Below are 24,710 nucleotides of genomic sequence, written 5' to 3'. Positions count from 1 at the left end.
TGTGGCAATTTGTTTTCATCATTTTCAATTGTAGTGGCTCACCAGCGGTGTTGCAACTTCATCTTGGCTTGTCCTGTGTTGACACTGAAAATGTTATTTGTGGAATATGCTTGACTTCACCAGTTATGTAAATCAGATTCCTGAGCTATGACATCAACCTTCTATGCTGAACTTTTCAACTGAACCATGTTTTCTGCTTTTCAGTGAGTGTGTTTACTGATGATAGGGACATACAAGAAGATACTGGAAGTCAGTTTTTTTCAGTATATTATTCTGGTTAACCTGGATCTAAAAATCCCTGAAAAGATAGGCAAAATCATATGCGTACAGCTATGTGCATTGTTCTGGAGAAAGGGATCCTAGCTCGAGAAGCCCCCAGCCCCTTACCTTCCCCCAAAACCAAATAAGAAAACCAAAGAAATTTTCTTCATTAATTTTCCTTGTGTCCATTAGAAACTATGTCAGTAACGAGTACCCAAGAAAGAGAAAAGTTTATTACCTACGTCTAAGAATAGCCAGGACCCTGTTCTGCTGCAACCGGTTTTAGGCCCCCTTCCAAAGTGGCATGAGAAGCCGGAATAACAATGTGCACGTCTTTGCAGAGCATGTGTTTTATTCAAAGATTTTAATCCAGATAGCGGGAAAGGGCTTTATTATCATATTGAAAGATGTCCTGGAGTAGAACACAAAATTAATTTTCTTAGTACTTAACCACTACCTGAGACACATTTATCTCTCTGTTCCAAAAGCTCCATCAAAACTGAGACCCTGTCTATTTTGCTCAACACTATCTCCAGTGCCTGGAACAGTGCTAAGCGTATAGAGTTGTCACTCAGCAAAGATTCATTGAATAAATACATGAGTGAGTAAGTGAGTTCAGTTTTTAAGACGAAGAGATCTCGAAAACCAGTATGTGCCTTCATTCTCCTCTGCCTCTACATGTGCTTCAGTGAGGCATTTTCAGAAGACAGAGTCTGTAGCTTTATTCTAAGTACATCAAAAACAATAATTTTCAATCCTGGCTGTACATAAGATTCACCAAAATTGACTTAAAAAAAAAAGTAAAATGCCCAGTTCCTACTCTGGGCCATTTACATCTCGCTCTCTAAAGGTGGGACCTGGGCATCTTAGTTGTTGGGTTATTTTAGGTGTTCCTGATATGTAGCCATGGTTGAGAGCCACTGGTCTAAAGGGTATTTTATATGTAATAAAATAATAAATGCAGTAATAAATATTTCCTTGCATTAAAATTTTTAAGGGTAAAGTGGAATTATTTATTTTTAATTTTATTTCTAACTAAACTTACTCTTTGTTAAAATAGGTAGATTTTGTTGTCATCTATGAGGTCCATCAGACAAAGTCCTCTTTTCACTGTACTCTAGCATAGATTGTCACATTATTCTTATTAAAACATTAATTAAAATCTTGTCATGAAATAAAACTTGGCACATTTAACTGCTAGTTATATTTTGCCATGTACACTTAAGACAATCCCAGACAATACTAAAGTTTCAAGAGACAGTGACATTGCTTAGTTTATAGTTCCTTTGATTGTCATTGTCTGATATACAGCCTGTATTTGAACTGAAACCACAAGAGACAGAAGGTTGTGCTTTTCTTTCTCACACTTGTGCGCAGCTACAAAAAGGGATCTTTAAATCTAAAGCACTTAATAATGTCCCTATTCCTAGGGGAAAATGTGAGCCAGCGAGACTACAAGGTAAGAGAAAGAGAGAAAGTTCTGCTGAGAAAGAGAGAAAGTTCTATGTCCATTGAGAGAGAACACTAACCACTCTTGGCTCCGATAAGGCACCGAGGGGACCTGAACAGAAATGCAAACAGGAAAAACTAGACCGCGTTTTGAACTGGTGTTCCGAAAAGTAAATTGCATCTTTGGCTGTTCTAAGAATGTCCAGGAAAATCACTTACCCAAAATCCAATGAATGTGTTTTTTAAATGTAATCTAGAGTTAAAGAAATCATCTTTGGGTTTTCTGAAATTTCTATATTTCTGGGTAACTGTTTCATTCTGTCTACTGGTTTGCATAAGGGAAAACTGCCCTTTGGGAAAGATCACCTTTGATGAGCCCATATGAGCCACATCACTATTTGAGTTTTTTAAGTCATTGCTATTGTAAGACTTTACACTAATCTTTGATGTGTTAAAGTCTCTGCATAAAGATCTCTTCCACTTCTTTCAGGAAATGGCCAGCCTTAAACGACAATTCACTGAACTGTTGTCTGACATCGGGTTTGTAAAAGAGGGACTCAGAGCAAGGGAAATTGAGAAAAGGGCCCAAGGAGGAGACGGGATCTTGGATGCCACAGGAGAGGAGGTAAAAAAAATGTGGTTAGTTCTTATTTATATTTAATGTAGCACCTGAATAATAATATATCAACTCAGAAACACTTACAGGCATTCTTCTTCACTTAAGCCCTATGAGCAGCGGGGTGGTGACATTCTTGATTTCCTTCTTTCCACAAATAGGTGTCAACTGACACTTGTAAAAATAGGAGGGTTTTCTATTTGTTGCTACTGTTTTGCTTTTAAAATTTCACAATTGTTCTTGATAAATCCTTAAGAGGTTGAATAGACTTTCTATTAATGCCTTCTTAAATGAGACCAGCCTTTTTTTGTTGTTGTTTTTTTTAATGCATACAAGAGCTGGGGTGTAGGCCAGAGGTGTGGGGGGGTGGTAAGAAGATTCACCAGAGACAGAGTGGGGAGCAGAACGTTGGAATGACTGAAATATACTCCTGAGGGCAAGATAGGAGAGATCTGCTGAGCCATGTGGGTTAGCTCCCTGGCCAGGGTCAAACTCGTGCTGCAGTAGCTGCTGATAGATTCATAGTGCTGAGACTTAACCCCTTGTGCCATCAGGGAGGCCCAGATTAGAACAGCTTTATTCTAAGCAATAATAGTTGTTTTGTTTTTTTAAGATTTATTCATTCATGCATACAAGAACTGGGGTACAGGTCAGAGGTGTGGGGGGGTGAGAGATTCACCAGAGACAGAGTGGGGAACGGAACAGGCAGACTGACCAAAATACACTGCTGAGGGGAGCAGCAGGTGAGTCTGCTGGAGAGGTCTGCAGGAGAGGTCTGCTGCACCATGTGGATATCTCCCTGGCGGGGGATCAAACTCGTGCTGCAGTGGCTGCGGATAGCTTCATAGTTTGTGTCTCAACCCCTTGCACTACCAGGGGGGGCCCATGATAGGTTTTTTATAGAACTGTAGGAAGAATACTTCAAGATGGACCTGATGCCATGCTGTTCAAAGGGCAGTTGATACTTCCTCAAATTTGGGAACGTCTCATGAATAAGAACCTTTAGCTGTTGGAACACTGACTTTGTAACAGCTTTGCAGAGATTTGGGGGTAATTGTGGGTTTCTTAGATTGGATCCTAGGTGAATGTGTCCAGTAGATTTATTTTTTACTTAGAATGAAATAATTTTTCAGCAAGGAGATAGAAATTAGATGCTTTGATTTTTGTTTAAGGTAGAAATCAAGTGAAATGTAATGGTAAATTCCAGAGCCAAACTGAAGTTACCACATTACTTATAAAATTAATACTGTATTTTTCTCATAGGCAAACTCAAATGCTGAGAATCCCAAGCTGATATCAGCGATGCTGTGTGCTGCTCTGTATCCTAATGTAGTGCAGGTAACAAAACACTTTTGCCAGGATCTTCCTGCGTTTGTTTGATTTTAGCCAAGGGATATAAATTAAGACATGCATATTAATCATCTTAAAGAGATGCACACGCACATGCTCATGCAGCCTTTTAAACTTAGTACACATTTCCAGTCCTTTAATTCCCCAGTTCGGTTTAGACATTTAAGAATATATTTATTGTGTATATTGAGGTGGCTCCTTTATCCTTCTGATAAATTATGACATTATAGAAATTAAAATGCACTCTGTCAGCCAACCTGTGCATAACTAACCTTCTATATTAAACAGAGATTTGATTCTACTAGTTTCCCTTATACCCGCCACTTTGGACTAAAATTAGATAAGAACAAAATCTAACAATCAGTGCTTTGCCTTGGCCAGACTTCTGGAACCCTTATTGAAATGTGCTGCTGGACTTTTATCCGAATTTTGATTATATGGTTCTTATCAAACTCAGAAAGAATTTGAATTTGTCAGAGTATTGAATTATTTCACATTTAACTTTTTGTTAAATTAATTGAAAATTAATCTTCTTATTAATTTTTGACTCATGTTCACCTTAGTACTTGCATAATTTTCAAATAATTTGAAATTTTACTTTAAAAAATCATTTGGAGTAAAACTATGAAAAAGGTAAGAAAAGAATCAGATTGGAGGGGATGAACGTAAAGCACAGATTTTTTAGGGCAGTGGAAATATTCTGTGATACCATCATGGATATATATCATAATTGTGCCCATTCCCATAGAATGTACAACACAAAGAGTTAAACCCTAAGGTAAACCATGGACTTGGAGTGATTATGATATGACAATACTTATAATACTGGTACTATCATAAAATCCCAGAAATGAACATTCTCACTCATGGTGGATATATGGATACACTCTGCCTAGATAACATTTTCATTTCTAAGAATTTCTTACTATGAAATAATTGTTTATGTGTTATAAAGTCAGAACTAGCAGAATTTTCATTCAAGCACTGTTAAAATTGCATGCAATCTAAAATTCCAATAATAGGGAATTTATTGGTAAAATTATTATAAATCCTTACAACAAAGTACTATATGGCCATTGAGAATTGTCTTAGGAAACTGTCTAATGTGGAAACATTCTCTATATATTGTTTCAAAAGTAGGTTATAGAAAAGATATTTCAAACATGTATTTGGGTTTATATTATGTGTTTCTGGTTTTCTCTATTTCAATATGTAAATCTAGCAGAGAAAACTAAACTGATGCTTATCAAATACCAATGCTAGTTATTTTTAATCATGGGTTATAGGAGATCTTTATTTTATTTTTTTCTAATATGTTATTGTCCATAGTAAACGTGCTGTTTTTGCATTACATATATAATCCATACATAAGTGTGTGCACAGCTTCTCTTTTTTTTTCCCAAATGATCTGTCCATTTATAAATTTTTATTCAGCTGTGTTTTGAAAGACATTTATTATTGGAAGTTATTCACTTGGGATTGGGATTGATAGCAAAGTTCTGGTCGAGTGTTGCCAGCTGGATCGCAGTACCTGTTAATCAGTAGAGACCTGAAAGATCAGCAGAGTTTCTCTCCTTTGTGGCTGCTATGCAGTATAGCCACCCAGAGCTGTTCCTATATCCACACTGTTTAGTGATTTAAAAAAAAAAAAAAAAGTGTTCTTATTTTCAAAAAGAAACAGGGAGGGAAGAAACAGCAATGACATACAGCCAATGCACGCTTTGTACCAAGGTATACGTCCTACAATGGAAATATACATGTTATACATCTGTTTTTGCAAATACCTGTTGTTTAGGTGAAAAGCCCAGAAGGGAAATTTCAGAAAACCAGTACTGGAGCTGTCAGAATGCAGCCAAAATCAGATGAATTGAAGTTTGTCACCAAGAACGATGGATACGTGCACATTCACCCTTCATCGGTGAACTATCAGGTCAGAATAGCAGGATGTACTTCGATTTACATGTGGCAAGTCCCCAGTTGAGAAACAAAGGCCCTTAAATTTAGCTAAACTTTGTTCTATCACTTGCTATCTACAGCAGCGCTGCTGACTTTGAGAATGTTGAATCAACATAAATAGACTAGAAATTGGAGTATTTCTGGAAAGGTTATTTCCATTTCAAGAAAATTCTGGGTATGAAAAAATGCTCAAGCCTGTTTTGAGTATAAAATTATTTCTTTGCAATGGTGATTTAAGAAACCATGATGTAATTACATCATTGACTCTATGCTTAAAAGGGAATGAATGACCTCTACTTGCTGATCCAACTTCCTCAGCTTCAGCCTGCTGCTGTGAGGCTACTGCCCCCAACCTCCACTTAAATTCATCAGAAATTACAAGTAACCTCCTAGTTGTCAAATCCATCACACTTGGCTCTTACATAGTATTTACTGATTTTCCTTCCTCTTGACATTATCTTTGTTTTTTTTTTTAATTTATTTTTATTTATTTATGCATACAAAAATTGGGGTCTACGCCAGAGGTACGGGGGGGTGAGAAGATTCACCAGAGACAGATCGGGGAGTATAACAGGTAAATTCTCTGAAATACACTGCTGAGGGGAGCAGCAGGTAAAGACAGGAGAGGTCTGCTGCACCATGTGGGTTAGTTCCTTGGCTGGGGATCGAACTCATGTCGCAGTGGCTGGCGATAGCTTGATAGCACTGACACTTAACCCCTGCGCCACCAGGGAGGCCCTATTTTTAATTTTTTTGGCCTCTGAAACATTTCCCACAGTCTAATAGCTTCCCTTCCTTTGTTCTGAGATAATGGTTCTATCCTTAGTCCTTATCTTCTCTCTATCATGGGCATATTCTTCCTAAACTACCAGAAGACAATAGTGAAGCTCTAACTGCCACCTGCATGCTGACACAAGACCCCAAGTCTCTCCTTCTAGTCCTGGGAGATTTTCTGATTTCTTCTGCCTTCCAGTCCCTCAGATGCAAAATCTCCCAATTCACTCTCTTTCTGTGATCCCTGTATTGGTGAATGATATGATCCAGATCAAAACCAAGAGTCACATAGACCCTGCTTCTTTTCTCCTTACTCCATTCTAATTGGTTACTAGCATTTCCACCTTTTTGACATCTCATATTCACCTGCTCCTCTTATCTCCATTGCCACTTCCTTCCAATTCAAACCCCAAATGTGTACCACTTGCCTGGAGTGTCATAATAACCTCACTTCTGGTGTTTTCTCTCTACAAACTTTTATACTGCTGCTGCCAGTACTATTTTTACCAAAGATATATTTGATCATGTCATTCCCTTGCTTAAAATTCTCCATATATGGAGTCCACAGCCAACTCTCATATGACCCTTCATGTCTGAGCCTTTCTTATACCATGCCCTTCTGGCATTCTATATGCTCCTGTAAGTCCAGACTGCCAACAATATTCCCTGTTCTCAGTGTCTGGAATTACATTCGTATTTCTCAGCAAGCTCCTACTTATCTTTCAAACTTCCATGAAATATCACTTCCTTGAGCCTCCCTGGTGGAGCCTCCCTGATAGCGCTCAGAGCTATCAAGTGCTATCAAGCTGCCGGCAGCCACTCCAGCACGAGTTTGATACTTTGCCAGGGAGCTAACTCACATATGGTGCAGCAGACCTCTCCTGTCTCGCCCACTGCTCCCCCTTAGCAGTGTATTTCAGTCAATCTGCCTGTTCTGCTCCCCACTCTGTCTCTGGTGAGTCCTCTCAACCCCCGCACATCTGGCCTATACCCTAGTTCTTATATGCATAAATAAATAAATAGATCTTTTTAAAAAGAAAATCACTTCCTTAGTGTACTCTCCCTCTAAGTTGCTCGTTCCTTCCACTGTTCCATCATCATAGAGTGTACATTTGTGCATCACGCTCTTATCATATTATTTATGGTTTATGGCGTGTCTCTTTCATGCAATTGTGAAATCCCTTAAGATAGGAGTTGAATTTTATTCATTTTTACATTCTTAATGTCCAGATTGTGCCTAGATGAAAGGTGATGTTCAGTAACCTTTTTAGGAGAAATAAAGGAGTAAAAGAGAAAAAAAGACTGGAAGAAGAGAATTGAGCCAAGTGTCAGCCAAGTGAGAAAAGGTTCTCCCGAAGATCAGAGGAGTTTAAGGACAGAGGTCATCTGTTGTCCCAGCTTCGTGTATATTTATGAATCAGAGTCCTGAGTCTGAGTCTTTTCTGAATCTGACTTGTAGACAGTGAATCCCGTCCCATGCATCCGTTTAGTATCTATTCACACCTCTTCTGTGCCTGGCACTGTTGTAGGTCCTGGGGGACAGCCAATAGATATACGAGGTCTCTGCCCTCAGGGAGTTAATGTTCTGGTGGGGAAGTTCATGTAGTGAGATCCTACATGAAGTAAAGGGTGAGGCTTGTAAATATCTGAGGAAAGAACATTCCAGCAGAGAAAATAAGTACAAAGACTGTAAGATAGACTATTTCACATATTCCAGAAAATGCAAGGAGGTGGCAGTGTATGTGGAGGGGGTGATTAGGGACGGGAGTTGGGACAAGCAGCCAGGGGTCAAACTGTGTAGGACTCAGCAGGCCATGGTAAGGAATTTATTTATTTTTTTTTTAAAGCTACATCATAAGTTTATTTATTTTATTTTATTTATTTATTTTTTTTTTTAAACATTTATTTATACAAGCACTGGGTACAGTCAGAAGCGCGGGAGGGTGAGAGAATTCACCAGAGCCAGAGCGGGGAGCAGAGCAGGCAGAAGGACTGAAGGACACTGCTGAGGGGAGCAGCAGGCGGCAGGAGAGGTCTGCGCGCCCTGTGGGACCCTCCTCCGGGGGCCGGGGAGCAGCCGGGGATCGAACCGGCGCTGCAGAGGCTGCGGGCAGCTTCGCAACCCAGCGCTCAACCGCTGCACCACCAGGGGAGGCCCAGGAATTTATTTTATCCTTGGGAAATCATTGAAGGTTTTTGAGCCCTCACTGGGTTTATGTCTTTAAGAGGTCATAGTGACTGCTCTGTAGAAAAGAGCCCATCAAGATGTCAAAACAGAAGCAGGATAAGCACTTAGAAAGCCATTGTCGTGATCTATGTGAGATGATGGTGATTTGTACTAAGGTGGTAGCTGTAGAAGTGGTGAGAATTTGTCACCTCATTTCATGTTTTAAAAATAGAGCTGACAGGATTTAGTGATGATATAGATGGAGTGAGAGAAAAAGAGCAATCAAGGACGGCTCCTAAATGTGGTGCTTGAGCAGCTGGGTGAATGGGAGAATCATTTCCTGAGATGGTAAACATAGTAGGATGAGGAAAATAAAGAATTTCTCTTCGATACAGAAGTTTGAGGTGCTTAGGTCTCAGTGGAGACATCAAGCAGGCAGTTGCACATACAGGCCTGGAGCTCAGGGGAAAGGTACAGGCTGGAAATGATTTGGGGAGTCATTGGACAGGGGGTATTTAAGTCCCTGGGGCAAGTGAGCTTCAGTTTCTTTGCCAGTGACATCACACTGTCATCCTTTTACATTCCAGGTCAGACACTATGACAGCCCCTACCTAGTGTACCACGAGAAGATCAAAACTAGTCGGGTGTTCATCCGAGACTGCAGCATGGTGTCTGTTTACCCACTGGTCTTGTTTGGTGGAGGCCAAGTGAATGTGCAGCTTCAAAGGGGAGAGTTTGTTGTATCTTTGGATGATGGTTGGATCCGTTTTGCCGCCGCTTCCCATCAGGTAGGTTGGGATCCTAAGTCTGTGCTCTAAGACAGAGGCCATGAGGGGTTTTGACATTCCTTTAGGAGCCTAGGATCACAGAGCTAATTGAGAGTGAACAGTGGGTCTGCAGTGGGACTCAAGAGAAAAGGAGGCTGGAGTGAGCCTGGAGGTGGGACCTAAGAGTTCTGGGAAGCCCAAGATGGGTGGGTGTGAAAGGTTCAGGACAGACACTGAGTGACATGTGACCTTACTAATTGTCACAAAAATTAGTTTATGTTAACCAAAGAAAAATCAGAAAGTACAGGTGAACAAAAATAAATGAAAAGCACCGTGATTCCACCACTACCATTAAAAACATAATAAAAAACATAATGGGGGCCTCCCCAGTGGCGCAGCGGTTGAGTGCTGGGTTGCGAGGCTGTCCGCAGCCTCTGCAGCGCCGGTTCAATACCCGGCTGCTCCCCGGTCACCGGAGGAGGGTCCCACATGGCGCGCAGACCTCTTCTGCGGCCCGCTGCTCCCCTCAGCAGTGTACTTCGGTCCTTCTGCCTGCTCTGCTCCCTGCTCTGGCTCTGGTGAATTCTCTTACCCTCCCGCGCTTCTGACTGTACCCAGTGCATGTATAAACAAAAACAAACAAACAAACAAATAAATAAATAAAACATGCCTCTATAAAAAAAAAAATCTTTAAAAAAAAAACATAATGGGTCTAATTTTCCTTTTATTGTCAGGACTCAATTATTCACTGTATGGAGTCTCTGGAGAAAACATTTAGGGGGAGTATATGTTGGTAGGAAATAAAAATTCACTTTCACATTTGCATCTGTTTGAAATCTTATGTCACAAGAAGAAATACCAACTCAAACATTATATGGAATTTATTGTCATATTTAACTGTAAAGTCGAGAGCAGTACAGTCATACAAAGATGTGAGTCGTGTGATTTTAATTTTTCTGGTAGCCACATCAAAATTAAAGGAAAGCAATGGGGGGAAATGGTGAAATTAATGTTTTTTTTAACCTAACGTGTCCAAAATATTTTTATTTCAACATGTATTGATGAAAAAAATTTTGTTTTTTTCACACTAGTCATCAAAATTAGGTGTGTGTTTTATACTCACTTGACATCTCCGTTTGGACCGACCACATACTATGTGGTCATTAAACTGGTGACTTCCTAGGACTGCTATTGCATAAGGTCGAGAGTGCCAAGCAGGTTGCTCTGATTCAACAGCTTAGTGACAAAAGCCTGGCTGACCTTGTGGTAGCAGGGGGACTCCTGGCCTGACCTTAGTAGTGCAACATCATGTGCAGATGGCAGAAAGAAACCTAATTTCCTAAAAGCTCCACTAAATCTCCCTTCCTCACCCATTTCCTATAGCCATGGAATGTCCGGGTTACCTGAGCATTCTGTCTGGCAAGGCGCATGGCGTGAACTTGATTTAGATCAGGGTCCACACTGCGCAGTGGCTAAACCATGGGAGAGGGGCAAAACAAATGTTAGGAAGTATCCACAATGTCACTGCATTGTAAACATAAGCAAAATACTGTTAAAAAAGGGGGGGGGGCGTTATCTCGCCCATACACACACAAAAGCATAAAACATATCCACAAACTAAAGACATTTTTTGGGTTTGTTTAATACCTACCACTAATTCCCCATTCTCCATTTTCCTGCTTCTCTTGGAGCAGAAAAAGTTGATCAAGCTTTAATATGGAGAACACTGCATAAAAGCCATACTTCCAAATTTAATCGTTTCTTTAAGTGACATGTGATAGAGGATCCTTTTTTTAATGGACTCCATTTATATTATAAAGCAGACATTGAGTGAATGTTCCTATAATTGCATCAAGAATTAGAATGAGGGCCCCCCCTGGTGGCGCAGCGGTTGAGCGCTGGGCTGCGAAGCTGCAGCGCCAGTTCGATCCCCGGCAACCAGTGAGGGTCCCACATGGTGCGACAGACCTCTCCTGGCCGCGCCTGCTGCTTCCCTCAGCAGTGTATTTCTTCGGTCTGCCTGTTCTCTTCCCTGCTCTGGCTCTGGTGAATTCTCTCACCCTCCCGCACTTCTTACTGTACCCAGTGCTTGTATAAATAAATCTTAAAAAAAAAAAAAAAGAATTGGAATGAAACTGTTTAGTCTTTCTACCCCGTCTAATGTAGTTAAAATTTATACCAGAATACTCATTATGATAATCAGTGATTATTGGAGCATTTCGTTAAATCACCTCTCATACCTTGTTGGCCCAAGCACTGCTTAATGTACAGCTCTCTTCCTAGGTGGCTGAATTAGTAAAGGAACTTCGCTGCGAACTTGACCAGCTTCTCCAGGACAAGATCAAAAATCCGAGCATAGATCTGTGTACCTGTCCTCGGGGATCCCGGATCATCAGTACAATTGTGAAACTTGTCACCACACAATAAAGAGCAGTCTCAGGAGAGTACCTGCCACTCGCCCACTTCTTGCTGACCTGGGAGATCACAGCAGGACCCCTACCTCCGACTGCAGCTCTGTGCTGCTGCTGGCCCTGCTGAGCCAGTCAGGTCTTCACTGCTGTGTCAGCTGACACCACATACCTTTAGGGAAATTTCCAGAATAAGTATTTCTTAGAAAGAGGGGCAGACCTAGCACAATTTGGAATGTCAATATGAGACCATCTGAAACCAGCTTGCCTGTCACTGCAACTATCTGGGAAGGCATGAAATTCACCTGATAACATAAAAGTGAGTGTTTAATATAACTCTGTTTTAATCTATGAATTATCTTCTGCTTTTTACTGGGATGAAAAAGGAATATGAGGGGAAATGCCAATTTTTTTTCTGTCATAAAGGCTCAACTCAGAGTCAGAAGGGGGAATCGAAACAAATCATGTGAGCAAAAACTAAATTAAAATATCATTTTAGGCTATTGACTACTGAGTAAACTTGATTTATGAGGTATTTTTATCTTAACTCATTAAATGTCAGCCTAAATAACCAAATTTAATGTGCTCTTATTGGGTATTAAAATATGAATCAGTTTTATTGGCAACATTCTTATTCTTAAAAGCAGAACATATGTTCTGCTGGGTGCCTTCATTCTCTTTAGGTTTTCCTTTTAGGAATCTTTATGATCTCACCCAGACCTAATGGCCACATTTCACAGTGCCCGAAGAGGAATTCAAATGGTGCTCTCAGCACAGGGTTGGCACAGTTGAGATAAAAAAGGCCATACTAGTGCCAGATTTACAAGTATAAAAAGCCTTCCACGAGACTGCTTACTTCCAACCACTACTTAGATTATGGGGCAATAAAAAAATATGAATACACTTACATTCCCCTGAATATTTATCAGTGTGCCCAGGAAGACTCCCATAGAGTGGGTGTTCATCTAGCCCTCAGAGTCACCCTAGGTTTCATACTATAGGTAGAATTCAGACTAGTCAATAAAGCCACCACATAAAGGGTGTTCTCTTTTCAAGTATTATTTTAGTTAGGTTTTCAGGAAACCTAGACCAAAATTATCAAGTGTGTTTAAGCTTGAGTGCACTTGAATCCCTTAGACTAAGCAGTATTTTTAAAAGGTATTAATTCATATCATCACTTTAAATGAAAAACTCACATATGCATAGCAGCTGCAATATCTGAGTTCCGCAATATCTGAGTTTTGACATTGAAACCAAGCTGATGCTATAGGACTGATTAGGCTGGAACCTTGTGATGAAATGGAGAAAACTGCCCTAGCCCTTTTAAAAGCGGTTTTGATTCTCAGTGCTAAGGAGGAGCTTGTGCTGCTCCGGCTCCGGCCATCTGTCCGAGGGGACCTGTGGTTTTGCATGTGAGCTTGCGCAGAGCATGTGCTGGGAAGTATTAACAACACGACTTTTCATTCAAAATGCTGAGAAATTGCTCCCTCAGGCAAGCCATTGTGGGGCAAATACAAATGCGCAAATCCTATCATCTTACAGACGTGGCTGCATGTGAAAAAAGGCTGGGAAAACTTGACTGAAGGCACTTAGTAAGAAAATCCTCACACAAATAACTTCTTAGAGTCATCATTAGAATTATGAAGTAGGGTTTATCCCTTTGCAATTAAAGATCAGAATGCAATATAATATTTCAAGATGAAACTAAATTTCTAAGCCCCAACAAGATCATCAGTATTTAATGTTCATTTTGTGGTGAATTCTGTAAATGGTTTCTTAAATATTTCACTTTTACTGGCATCTAGCTAGAAAACAATATTAATAAACTACTTGCTATAAAATTAGTTTTCACTACTGTTTTGTTACTCTGTTTTAAGTGGGAAGTAATTAGAAAATGAAAACATCTAGACATTTCCATAGAGATGGCCATAGGTTGACAAAGCACTGGCTTTGTCTTCTTCTTCCTTGAGTTCCAGATCTGAATATTTCAGCTGAAGCTCCCTGAGAGGTAATGAACTTTGGTCTTTATCTCGCATTCTGTTATCTGAGCATTTTAATCACATGTTGAAGCACACAGCCTCTGGAACTGGAGGTACATGGTAAGTGTTCTTTATCCTTTCTGGGCCATGGTCTGAATATGTCCCTAAGAGGTAATGATAAAATAAGATCTTGTGAAAATACCTTTAAAATAAAGCATTCGCATGATTTTCAGATGATGTTCAGATGTGGCCCCAGGCTGGCAGCACCCCCGCTGGTCCTGCGCTCACTGTGGTGGTCTCAGTGGGGCTAAGAGCAGGTGAGCTCAGGCTTCACACTTTGAGGGTAACTTGTGAGTGTCACTCAGTTGCCACATAAATAATGGACCCCTGAGGACAGTAGAATATGCTCGTGCTGCAATTATTATGCTTGCATAAGTCTAAACAGAGGCTGGCTCTTTCCTCCTAAATCACACTGAAATTAAGCATAATTCCTAGGGCTTCTATTCTCTCAAATTGAAGAGGAAAGCTCCCTTAAAATATTTAGCCAGTTAATAACTACAAAGTGAGCCTTTGTTTTCAGAAGTTAGACCTGGGTGATGAAACTGTGTCTGTCCTTATTTGAGTACTCCCAGGGCAGAGCACCTCAGGGAAAAGCATAGAAACAGTATATTTCGCCACAGCATGTTTCAGACTGTTTTAGAAGAACAGGCTTCTCCCAAGTCTTATAGCCTCATAAATGTATGACTATGCAAGGAATGTGTACTCCTGGCATCTAGTGGTTAGAAGCCAGGGGTGCTCCAAAGTATCCTACAATGCACAGTCCATCATCCCTAGTGCCAAGGTAGTGAAAACTGTGTAAAGAAAATGAGATGGGGCCTACCTGGTGGCACAGCAGGTTGAGCACAGCGCTGTGAAGCTGTCCACAGCCTCTGCAGCATGGGTTCGATTCCCAGCCAGCCAGGGAGAATACCACATGGCGTGGCAGACCTCTCCTGTCGCACCCACTGCTCCCCTCAGCAGTGCTTTCGGTCCATCTGCCTGTTTTGCTCCCCACTCTGTCTCTGGTGAATCCTCTCGTCCTCCTGCACTTCTGGCCTACACCCCAGCCATTGTATAAATAAAAAATAAATCTTAAAAAAGGAAAGAAAATGAGATGTGCCTCCTCATAAAGTCTAGCTACTACTTACAGATTATGCCCATAGTTGACTTAGAAAATATATATTTGGACTAATAAAAGTGACATCTGTGCCAAAGGAACTGTAATATAAACACTGTGTGAATAAGAGTTTATGATAACAAAATTATATATACAAATGGGGAAGACCAGGCACAGATGGGTATGGATACCTTTACTTTAAAAACATTTTTCAAAAATGTTTAAAATTGTTTTTAAAAAATGACTCATTTTGAAAATGTGAAAGTAAGGTTAAACAATGCTTTTTGAAGATATCACTTGCATGTGATAACGAAGACCACTAATACTTTCTACTGAAATCTCAAGTTCTCACTCTTTTAAATAATAAGATGTTTAAAATACATCACACACAGAGAGGCACACACACTTTCCTTATCTTTCTGTTATGAAAACAGAGTTCAACCTCATAGACTTTGGTCAATATACTAAAGAGTTTAATTAGGGTTTAAAAAAAAAAGAGGGATGAGAGGGCCTCCCTGGTGGCACAGGTAAAGCCAGTGCTATCAAGCTATCACAGCCACTACAACATAAGTTAGAGCCCCACCCAGGGAGATAACCCACATGGCGCAGCAAACCTCTCCTGTCTCTCCCTCTGCTCCCCTCAGTAGTGTATTTCACTCAGTCCACCTGTTCTGCTCCCTACTCTGTCTCTGGTGAATCATCTTACCACACCCCCACCCCTCTGGCCTACACCCCAGTTCTTGTGTGCATAAATAAATAAATCTTTTTTAAAAAAAAGAGGGATGAGAGTAAATAGCTCTACAGATATGTAACTGTAAGACATTTAACATGAAGCCTCATTAGGAACTATAGTCTCTAGGCTCAGTAAAACTTCCCCTAATGTTGAAACTGTTTTAGGATTTGATTATTACTAAGATTACTAGAAACAATGTCAAAGATCTGTCATGCTCTTTATTTTTTTTTAAAGATTTATTTTATTTATTTTATGCATACAAGAGCTGGGGTATAGGCCAGAGGTGCAGGAGGGTGAGAGGATTCACCAGAGACAGAGTGGGGAGCAGAACAGGCAGAGTTACTGAAATACACTGCTGAGGGAGCAGCAGGCGAGACAGGAGAGGTCTGCTGCACCATGTGGGTCAGCTCCCTGGCTGGGGATTGACCTCATGCTGCAGTGGCTGGCGATAGCTTGATAGCGCTGTGACTTAACCCCTTGCGCCACCAGGGAAGCCTTGTTATGCTCTTTAAAGACAGCAGTCTGTGTAAATCAGATCCATGCTATACAGTGGGCACTAAGGGACTATCCTATGTGATGAGAAACTGATCCACTGATTATAGACCCAGCACAATTTCTAATTAGACATTTTTGTTAATGCCACCCTTCTGTCTCTGAAATTCACCTGTGTACTTCCCCCTTAAAACCCCAGCTGTCCCAATTATTTCTAGCCTGTAATCTTTATACCATTCTTTTGTATAGTAAGGATGACTAAAGCTTGATTAATTGAACCATGCGATCTAATTAGTTAACAAGGAGGCCTGTTGTCCCGTTTATAACTAATTTGTGCTACATGGCTACTTTTGAGCCTCATATTTATAAATTGTACTTACTTTATTAAACTTTTGCAGTTCAAAAATATCAGTCAGTAAGAAAATATAAGACAGATCACTGGGAGAAAATATTTGCAAATCATATATCTGATAAAGCACTTATATCTAGAATATAGAACTCTCATAATCCCAGTAAGCATACAACTTGGGCAAAATATATGAATACTTCACCAAAGAAGATAGACAAATGATTTAACAAGCACATGAATAGCATCACTAATCATTAAGGACTAGTGAGTCATTAATGACTATTAATGATTGGTTAAGTCATTAAGGACTCAGTATCACTAGTCATTAAAGAGTACAAAATAAAACCACAATGAGACACTACTTCCTTCCTAGCCACTAAAATGGCTACTACCAAAGTCACACCACAAGTGCTGGTGAGGATGTGGAGAAATTGGAACTTTCATACATTGTTGAGACAGTGAAATAGTGTAGCACAGGAAAATAGTTTGGTTTCTTAAAAAGTCAAACATAAATTTATTATACAACCCAGCAATATAGATGTATTCATGAAGATATTTTTTGCAACATAAATCTATAAAGCAAAAATGTCAAAATTTAGGAAAATGTTTTAGTAAGTTGCTATTCATCAGGATATGTATTGTTTAGATCAAATTATGAAAACTATAGAAATAAACTAGACGCATTAATTACAATTATGTGAAAACTTAATATGCAATAGTAAAAGGCATGTACAGGTACAGGAATAATTTTTTAATGTAAGAAAATCCTTTAATATTGTTTGAATAATAAAATAAATTGTATATCAGAGGGCAGAAGAAAATTTAGGTGATGGATGTTTATAGCATAGATTGTGATGATTGTTTCACACATGTACACTTATCCGCAAACTCATCAAGTTGTAAACATTAAATATGTATACCTTTTTATAAGTCAATTATACCTCAATAGTTTGGGTTTTTTTAAGAAGACAATTCTGGGGCCTCCCTGGTGGCCTACTGGTTAAGTGTCAGCACTACCACCTTAAAGGCCCACCACAATGGCCTGCGTTTGATCCCGGGCCAGGGAGCTAACCCACAGGGCACAGCAGATCTCTCCTGTCTTGCCTGCTGCTGCCCTTAACAGTGTATTTCAGTAGATCTGCTGTTCTGTTCCCCACTCTGTCTCTGGTGAATCCTCTCACCCTCCTGCACCTCTGGCCTGCACCCCAGTTCCTCTATGCATAAATAATAAATCTTTTAAAAAAAAGAATTCTATTTGGCAATAAAACTAAATACTTACTGAAATGATTAGAGCTGGAGGGAAGGGATTATGCTAAGCAAACTAAATGAGAAGAAAAACAAATATCAAATGATTTGTGAGGAATATAGAGAAGACAGACAAAATCAAACCAAAATAAACCCTAGAAATATGGCTGTAAAATTGAGGCTTCCAGATGAGGATGGGAGGTGGAGGAGACGCATTGATCTATGGTGGCTTGGTGCCCTGGTGGTGGCTGTGATGTGGTAACATACATCTCAAGAAGTGTGATCCTATACTCTGAATCATACAGTGTTGTATACCGTTACCGCAATAAAAAATAAAATTTTTTAAAGTGTATATGTTGTAATTAGCCTTTCATTGCTCTGATTTCTCTCAAAATTTTGTAACCCTGACAACTACCTGACATTCTAGAAACTACTTCAAAAGGCATAAACTTTCCATTGCTTCTTATCAGATAAAACAATTATTAAAGGATTGTAATTGTTCATTAGTAATTTTTTTAATGCATTAAAAAATCCATTTCAGCCATAACATTTTTAGGAGAAAGTAGAGATTCAGGAAATCAAATGAACATTGGGATAGCAAGAAATCAGTGCAAAGATTGGAAACTGTTCCGAGGAAACCAAAAAAGTCAATGAAAGTCATAACCAGCTTTTTATTTTGAAACTTATTCTTGATACCAACCATGTTCAAAGACTGCCCTGGATACCACTCCAGCTTGTATGGGGCAGAGCCAGCTATGGGGACAAATCGCTCTCGGGAATCTGGAACCAGAGGGATCTCAAACAGGTGAGTTCAAACTCCTGGGGAGAATCTTTACTGAAGAGTTAGGGGGGCACGGGGAGGGGGTACTCCCTAAGCAGGCAGGTTTCTATGGCAAAATTAGATCATTTGCCCTCTCCAGCACTCAGGTTTTGTTTGCAGGCAAATTAAACAATCAGAGGGATTCAGTTACCAAGAAACAGTCTCCTTCCTCAGCTCATTAGTCTGACAGCAAATAATTCTGCCAACACCAATGCACCTGTCCCTGGGCTAAAACCCAAGCCAAGTTTCCCACATGGCTTCTCTCTTCTCAAGACCGCCTTCATTTTGTCAGAATTATTTCCATGCTAAATTTAATTTCTTATTCCCCTTCTCTCATTTGCTTTCTGAAGATAGTCCAACATTTGGAGAGTCACCAGAACAAGACCATGTGCTAAATTTTATTTTTAGGATTATGGAACTTCAAAGCTGTGAAGAAAGAGCCTTTTTGCTCCTCCAGTTTCTACACTGCTTTTGCAAGCGTGGCCTGGGAATTGTAGCATCACCTTATCTGCAAATGTGTTAGAAATGAAAATTCCTGGGTCCCAACTCAGTAATGTCTTACAGTCTCTGACTCCAGTGTTTCTTAAAATAGAAGCATTGAGCTACATCCTGTTACTAGACAATGCAGGAAAATAATTTAGCTGTTACCAAACCGCATCACTGACTCCCTAAAGCCTGAATATTTAAAAGTATTATCTTTGCAAAAGTACTAATTCTCTTTTCATATAAGTTCCAAGGGACATACATGAGAGAATGGAAAGAAAGCTCATCTCTTGTGCAAAGACAGGGAGAAGTGGGTGGGGCCTGTCCAGAAGTCTGCCCTCACTCCTGGCAGACCAAGCTAGTTCATGTATGTCCCAGGGCACACTTTTTCTGTAAAGGGACATATTTTCCTGTAAATTAAATTGAATCGTTTCTGTCACAATACTCAGCTCCGCCATTACAGCATGAAAGCAGCCATGAACAATACATAAATCAGTAGGTAGGGTACGTTCCAATAAAGTTTTAGCAAGTGGCAGCAGCAGCTCTATTTGTTCCAGGGACCAGAAGTTTATAGACCCCTGTCCTAGTGAGGGGCTCAGGATTCTAATCTGATGCCACTCGACATGCCCCCGAAAAGACCATCAAGCGTGTTAGTGCTTTTTAGTTCAGAACCCTCCATATAGAGTCCTGTCCCCTGACTGGCTTAGAGAGGACCAGCTGCAGCGAAGTGGATTTCCTGACTTCACTCAGTGAAGCCCAACCTGGGGAATGGCTTCCACAGGCAGTGGCACTACTAGAAGTCCACTAGGCAAAGGAACTGGGTTGAGTTTAACAGGAGAGTACCTGTGCCATCTTTTTCCTCAGATTTGCCAGTGCTCACTTTCAAGGTCTTGAAAGTTATAAAGATGTCTCAAGATTTTACCAACAGGCAAAATTTTCAAATTTCAACTTGCCAAGAATATATTCTGATTCAAAAAACTATTTCACCATTACACCAATAAATAAGCATTTTAAAACCGACACAGTGGATGCAAGAGATTGTCATTTTATATTGAATCTAACATTGCATATTTTCTAAATACACTCCTTGTCTAATAAAAATGGAGGTATATGCCCCATCAAAAGAAGACACTTATAATTCTGATGTCCCTGTACTAATTTTGTTTTGTCTGAGACCATTCTTCACCCAGCTCACTTAGTAACATTCATAACCCATATTTTTCATTTTCCCAAAACATACATATGTGCCTTTAAAGTCCTATAATAAAATGGACTTAACATTCAATACATTGTATTGGAAAAAAAGATGTCTTTTCAATCAACACATCTATAGTTCTCAGTCTCTCACTGGGAAGCTGCAAGATGTCCTCGAATAAGATCCTGAACACGGGACAAAATAATCTCATTAGAACTGCTGCAATTTTCTGGACCATATGGGGGGTCTATGGTCAGGACCCCAGCCACACAGAGAGTCCTTTGCAAATCACCCTGTTCAGTGATAGGAATGTGGTTCTTCTCGAGCCATTTCTTTAAGCTGTTCTTTTTCTTTTCCAGATCCTCAGGGTTGTATGCTTTGCAGTCTCCAGACATAAACAAATGCATCAATTTCACTCTTACTCCATCGTCTCCTTCATTCACAATTTCAACAAACTGCACAGCATGTCCCATAATTCCGGTCACGGACATGCTGCCATCTTCAAGGAAGTTCACGAGGACAATACTTTGGAGGAAAAGTAAGTTCAGAGTAGATTTGCAAAAGAAGAACCTAAAGGTCCATAAAACTATAGGAGAATTTGGAATAAGGCAGTCTACCCCAAAAGGGCGCTAGAATAATAGGGAATATGCTTCCTTGTTTACAATTAATCACCTTGCCACCAATTGTTTTAATTTGTTCAACAAGTATTCACTGAAAGTTCTAAGCATTTGAAACTTTTCTTCAACCTAAAGTTAAATATTGTGAGATGCAATTGAATGCCTTAACTGTGTGTTAGAAAAGAAGACAGAGTTTGGATTTAACTTTCAGAGTTAAAATACAGGAACTGAATAATCCCCCTCTAAAGTAGACCAAAGGAAAAAACCCACAAAATTAATGAAATAGAAAACAAGGTCACCAAAGCCAAATTGGTTATTTAAAAAAAAAAAAATATATATATATATATATATATATATATATATATATATTTTACAAGTTCAGCCAAGATTAGTAAAGATTAAAAAAGAAGGCATATACAAATAATATTAGGATTAAGGCAGCAAAGATTAACAGCATAAATATACAGAACAAATTTATGCCCATTAATTTTTTTTTTAAATTTTTATTTATTTATTTTTATTATTTGTTTGTTTGTTTATACAAGCACTGGGTACAGTCAGAAGCGCGGGAGGGTGAGAGAATTCACCAGAGCCAGAGCGGGGAGCAGAGCAGGCAGAAGGACCGAAGTACACTGCTGAGGGGAGCAGCGGGCGGCAGGAGAGGTCTGCGCACCATGCGGGACCCTCCTCCGGTGGCCGGGGAGCAGTCGGGGATCGAACCGGCGCTGCAGAGGCTGCAGGCAGCTTCGCAACCCAACGCTCAACCGCTGTGCCACCGGGGAGGCCCTATGCCCATTAATTTTTTTAAAAGATTTTTAAATTTATGCATGCATGCATGCAAGAACTGGGGTGTAGGCCCAGGAGCGGCGGGGTGAGAGGATTCACCAGAGACAGAGTGGGGAGCAAAAAGGAGGATCTATGGAGATACACTGTTGAGGGAAGCAAAGGGTGAGACAGGAGAGGTCTGCTGCACCATGTGGGTCAGATCCCTGGCCCGGGGTCAAACTTGTGCTACAGTGGCTGCAGAGAGCTTCATTGTGCTGAGACTTAACTCATTGAGCCACCAGGAGCCCGATACCCATAATTTTGAAACTTAACACAAAACTTCCCAGGAAACATAAATTTCTACTGATTCAAAAAAAGAGAATGTAAATAGTCTTACAATCTTTAATAAGAACTGAGTAACTAGTTTAAAACATTCCCAAGAAGAGGAAGGGGGAAAGGACTAGACAATTTTACTGGCAAGTTCTGTAAAATTTTCAAGGATCAAACATTTGTAACTAAATTCTTCTAGAGACTACACAAAGGGGATTATGCCTTGTGTAACTAGGCCAACATAGGCTTGATACCCAAAGCACAGAAGAACAGGATTAAAAAATAAAAGTATAAAGCAGGGCCTCCCTGGTGGCACAGGGATTGAAGTCTCAGAGCTATCAAGCTATCACCAGCCACTGCAGCGTGAGTTCAATCTCCAACCAGGGAGCTAACCCACATGGCTCAGCAGACCTCTCCTGTTTCGCCCGCTGCTCCCCTCAGCAGTGTATTTCAGCTTGTTCTACTCCCTACTCTGTCTCTGGTGAATCCTCTCTCACAAACCCCCCACTTCTGGCCTATACCACAGTTCTTGTATACATAAGTAAATAAAAATTTTTTAAAACCTTAAAAAAAAAGTACAAAGTAATCTCACTCATAACAAATGTGACAATCCTAAATAAAATGTTTATGATATGATGTGATATGATGAGAAAACATCACTCAAATTCAAATTGAAAGACATCTACAAAACACTTTACCAGTATTCTTCAAAAGTGTAAAGATCATGAAAAACAAGCAAAGACTGAAAAATTGTCAGATTTGAAAACACTAAGGAGACAATGATTAAACGTAATATGGGATTCTAAGATTGAATCCTGGAACCAAAAAATGGCCATTAGTGGAAAAACTGGTAACATCCAAATAGTTATAGCTTAGTTAATGTTGATTTTAGTTTTGACGAATGTACCATGGTTATATAAGATATCATCATTGGGAAATCTGGGTACACAGCTACCCTGTACTTTCTTTGCAATTTTCTTGTAATCTAAAATCATTCCAAAATAGAAAGTGTATGTTTCTATCAATCCTTTAAAATAGCCTGACAAAAGAGGAATCTGATCCTAATCAAACCTCTAAATATGACTGATTTATAGGCTATAAAGAGAAAAAAAGAACTTGTTAAACTAGACCATGAAAATGCAATGAGCGAAATTCAAAATGTGTTCAATTCTATAACTCATGCCCCTGTCTCGTCAACAAATAAATGACATGGAAAACTGAAGAGGGAGAAAGTGCAGAGTTACAGATGAAGATACTTAAGAGATACATCAATCAAACTGATAACCCAATGTAAAAAGATACACTTGAGGCAATCAGGAAAATCGGAATTCAGACAGGGAATTATATTAAAGTTATTCCTTTTGCTAGATGTTATAACGGCATCATGGTTGCATTTATTAGAGTCCTTACCTGATAAGGTTTATACTGAAGCATTTATGAATAAAAGTATATGATGTCTATAATTGGCTTTAAAATATTTGGAAGAGGGGGTTAAAATCAGTGTTCCTTATACTATTCTCTTCACATTTGTGCATGTTTGAAATTTTCCAATAAAAGTGTAGTAAGAAATGTTCCACTTCTATGAACTTTACTGGTCTGATTAAGGTAACCATAGTTAGAACACTACTCAGATTCAAAGGGTGATGGTGGAGGATTATGGGCGCTTTGGTGTGGTAACATGTCTGAAGAGGTGTGAACCTACACCCCCTAAATTATATACACGGCTGTAAACCGATGTTACCTCAAGTTGTGTGTGTTGTGTTTATCTCAAGTAAATGTACTTGAGGTAACACTGGTTTACATGTTATAAATGTGTGTGAGTGTGGGTATATATATATATATATCTCCCCCCCAAAGGGCATTACATTCTGATATGGAAATAATCACCCTTTCGTTTAGTTTGGATATTACATATAGATAGTAGAAAGGGGGGCATGACTGCAGGAAAGCAGAACCCATACTCACTTGGCAGAGACTGGATCTGTGGTTAAAACCCATCCCGTATACTCCTTCTCGCTGGCAGTCACTCTGACTTCTCTGTACGTGTAATCTTGCCATTCTAAGGGGCCCTTCTTCATCCATTCATTCATGGTTGCCAGCTCGCTAGATCTAAAACAATCACCAGTCTGGGTTAATATAGATGTTGCACACAAGCAAATGTCCTACCCCTGAACTCCATCCTAGGAGTAGAGAATAACTACAGTTGCCTCAAGTTCCAGACAAAGTTAACATTTACGATTCAGTCTGAAGCATAAAGGGACACCGAGTCGCAGAGGAGCCCAGTCTGAGGCAACAACCGGCGACTTCTCTCTCACCCCAACCCCGCTCCGGACGGCCTTCGCCCTGGCTTTGCACTCCCTTCTGCAGATGCCCAAACTCTTGCTACTCTGGTCTCCTGCGATCAGAGGCGCGCCCTCCACACCACTTTCAGCCTAAACAGAAACGGAGAACTCCTCTGCTCTCCACCCGCTCATCCCCTGGCGGTGTCCCCCTCGAGCCCGGAGCCCCCGGATTTAAGCCAATTTCTTCTTAAAATCTGCTCGGAGGCTCCGCAAACAGGGGGAACGGCCGCTCTAGCTCAGCTTCACTGGCCTCGCCGGCGGCCGCCGGTCCTTAGAGCCGCGCTCGCACCCGGCGGTACTTAACGTTTAAAGCGGACCACGGAGGAAAACGCCCGCGGAAGCTCCCCCGGGCGGCGGCACCGGCACCCACGCGGCGCGACGGCGCCCGGCTGCGGCGACCCTGGGCCCGGCATGCTCTGCGGCGCGACGTCACTTCCTGCCCGCAGAAGCCCCGGT

The 24,710-nt window shown here is 40.3% G+C and overlaps 2 protein-coding genes across 5 annotated transcripts in view; one reads left to right on the top strand and one right to left on the bottom strand.

Annotated features, from left to right (window-relative positions):
• Window positions 1-11,767, top strand: part of DHX57 (DExH-box helicase 57) — a gene marked incomplete at both ends in the record, with an annotated part of 38,149 nt that extends 26,382 nt beyond the window's left edge. For all 4 annotated transcript variants that reach the window (XM_084235032.1, XM_084235031.1, XM_084235030.1 and 1 more), the window contains 5 exons: window positions 2,201-2,335; window positions 3,590-3,664; window positions 5,472-5,606; window positions 9,161-9,361; window positions 11,624-11,767. In XM_084235032.1, the coding sequence (XP_084091158.1) occupies window positions 2,201-2,335; window positions 3,590-3,664; window positions 5,472-5,606; window positions 9,161-9,361; window positions 11,624-11,767 (690 nt within the window). The remainder of the gene's footprint in view (window positions 1-2,200; window positions 2,336-3,589; window positions 3,665-5,471; window positions 5,607-9,160; window positions 9,362-11,623) is intronic.
• Window positions 11,768-20,349: 8,582 nt separating this feature from the next.
• GEMIN6 (gem nuclear organelle associated protein 6) lies at window positions 20,350-24,002 on the bottom strand (the record flags this gene model as incomplete). Its single annotated transcript, XM_084235108.1, has 2 exons — window positions 20,350-20,725; window positions 23,878-24,002. The coding sequence occupies 2 exons, from the start codon at window positions 24,000-24,002 to the stop codon at window positions 20,350-20,352; spliced, it is 501 nt and encodes a 166-aa protein (XP_084091234.1).
• Between the last annotated feature and the right edge of the window lie 708 nt (window positions 24,003-24,710).

The sequence above is a fragment of the Talpa europaea genome, assembly GCF_964194135.1.
Source record: "Talpa europaea genome assembly, chromosome: 6".
NCBI lineage: Eukaryota > Metazoa > Chordata > Mammalia > Eulipotyphla > Talpidae > Talpa > Talpa europaea.
Note: the sequence above shows the minus strand (reverse complement) of the source record. Positions and strands in the feature narration are given on the sequence as shown.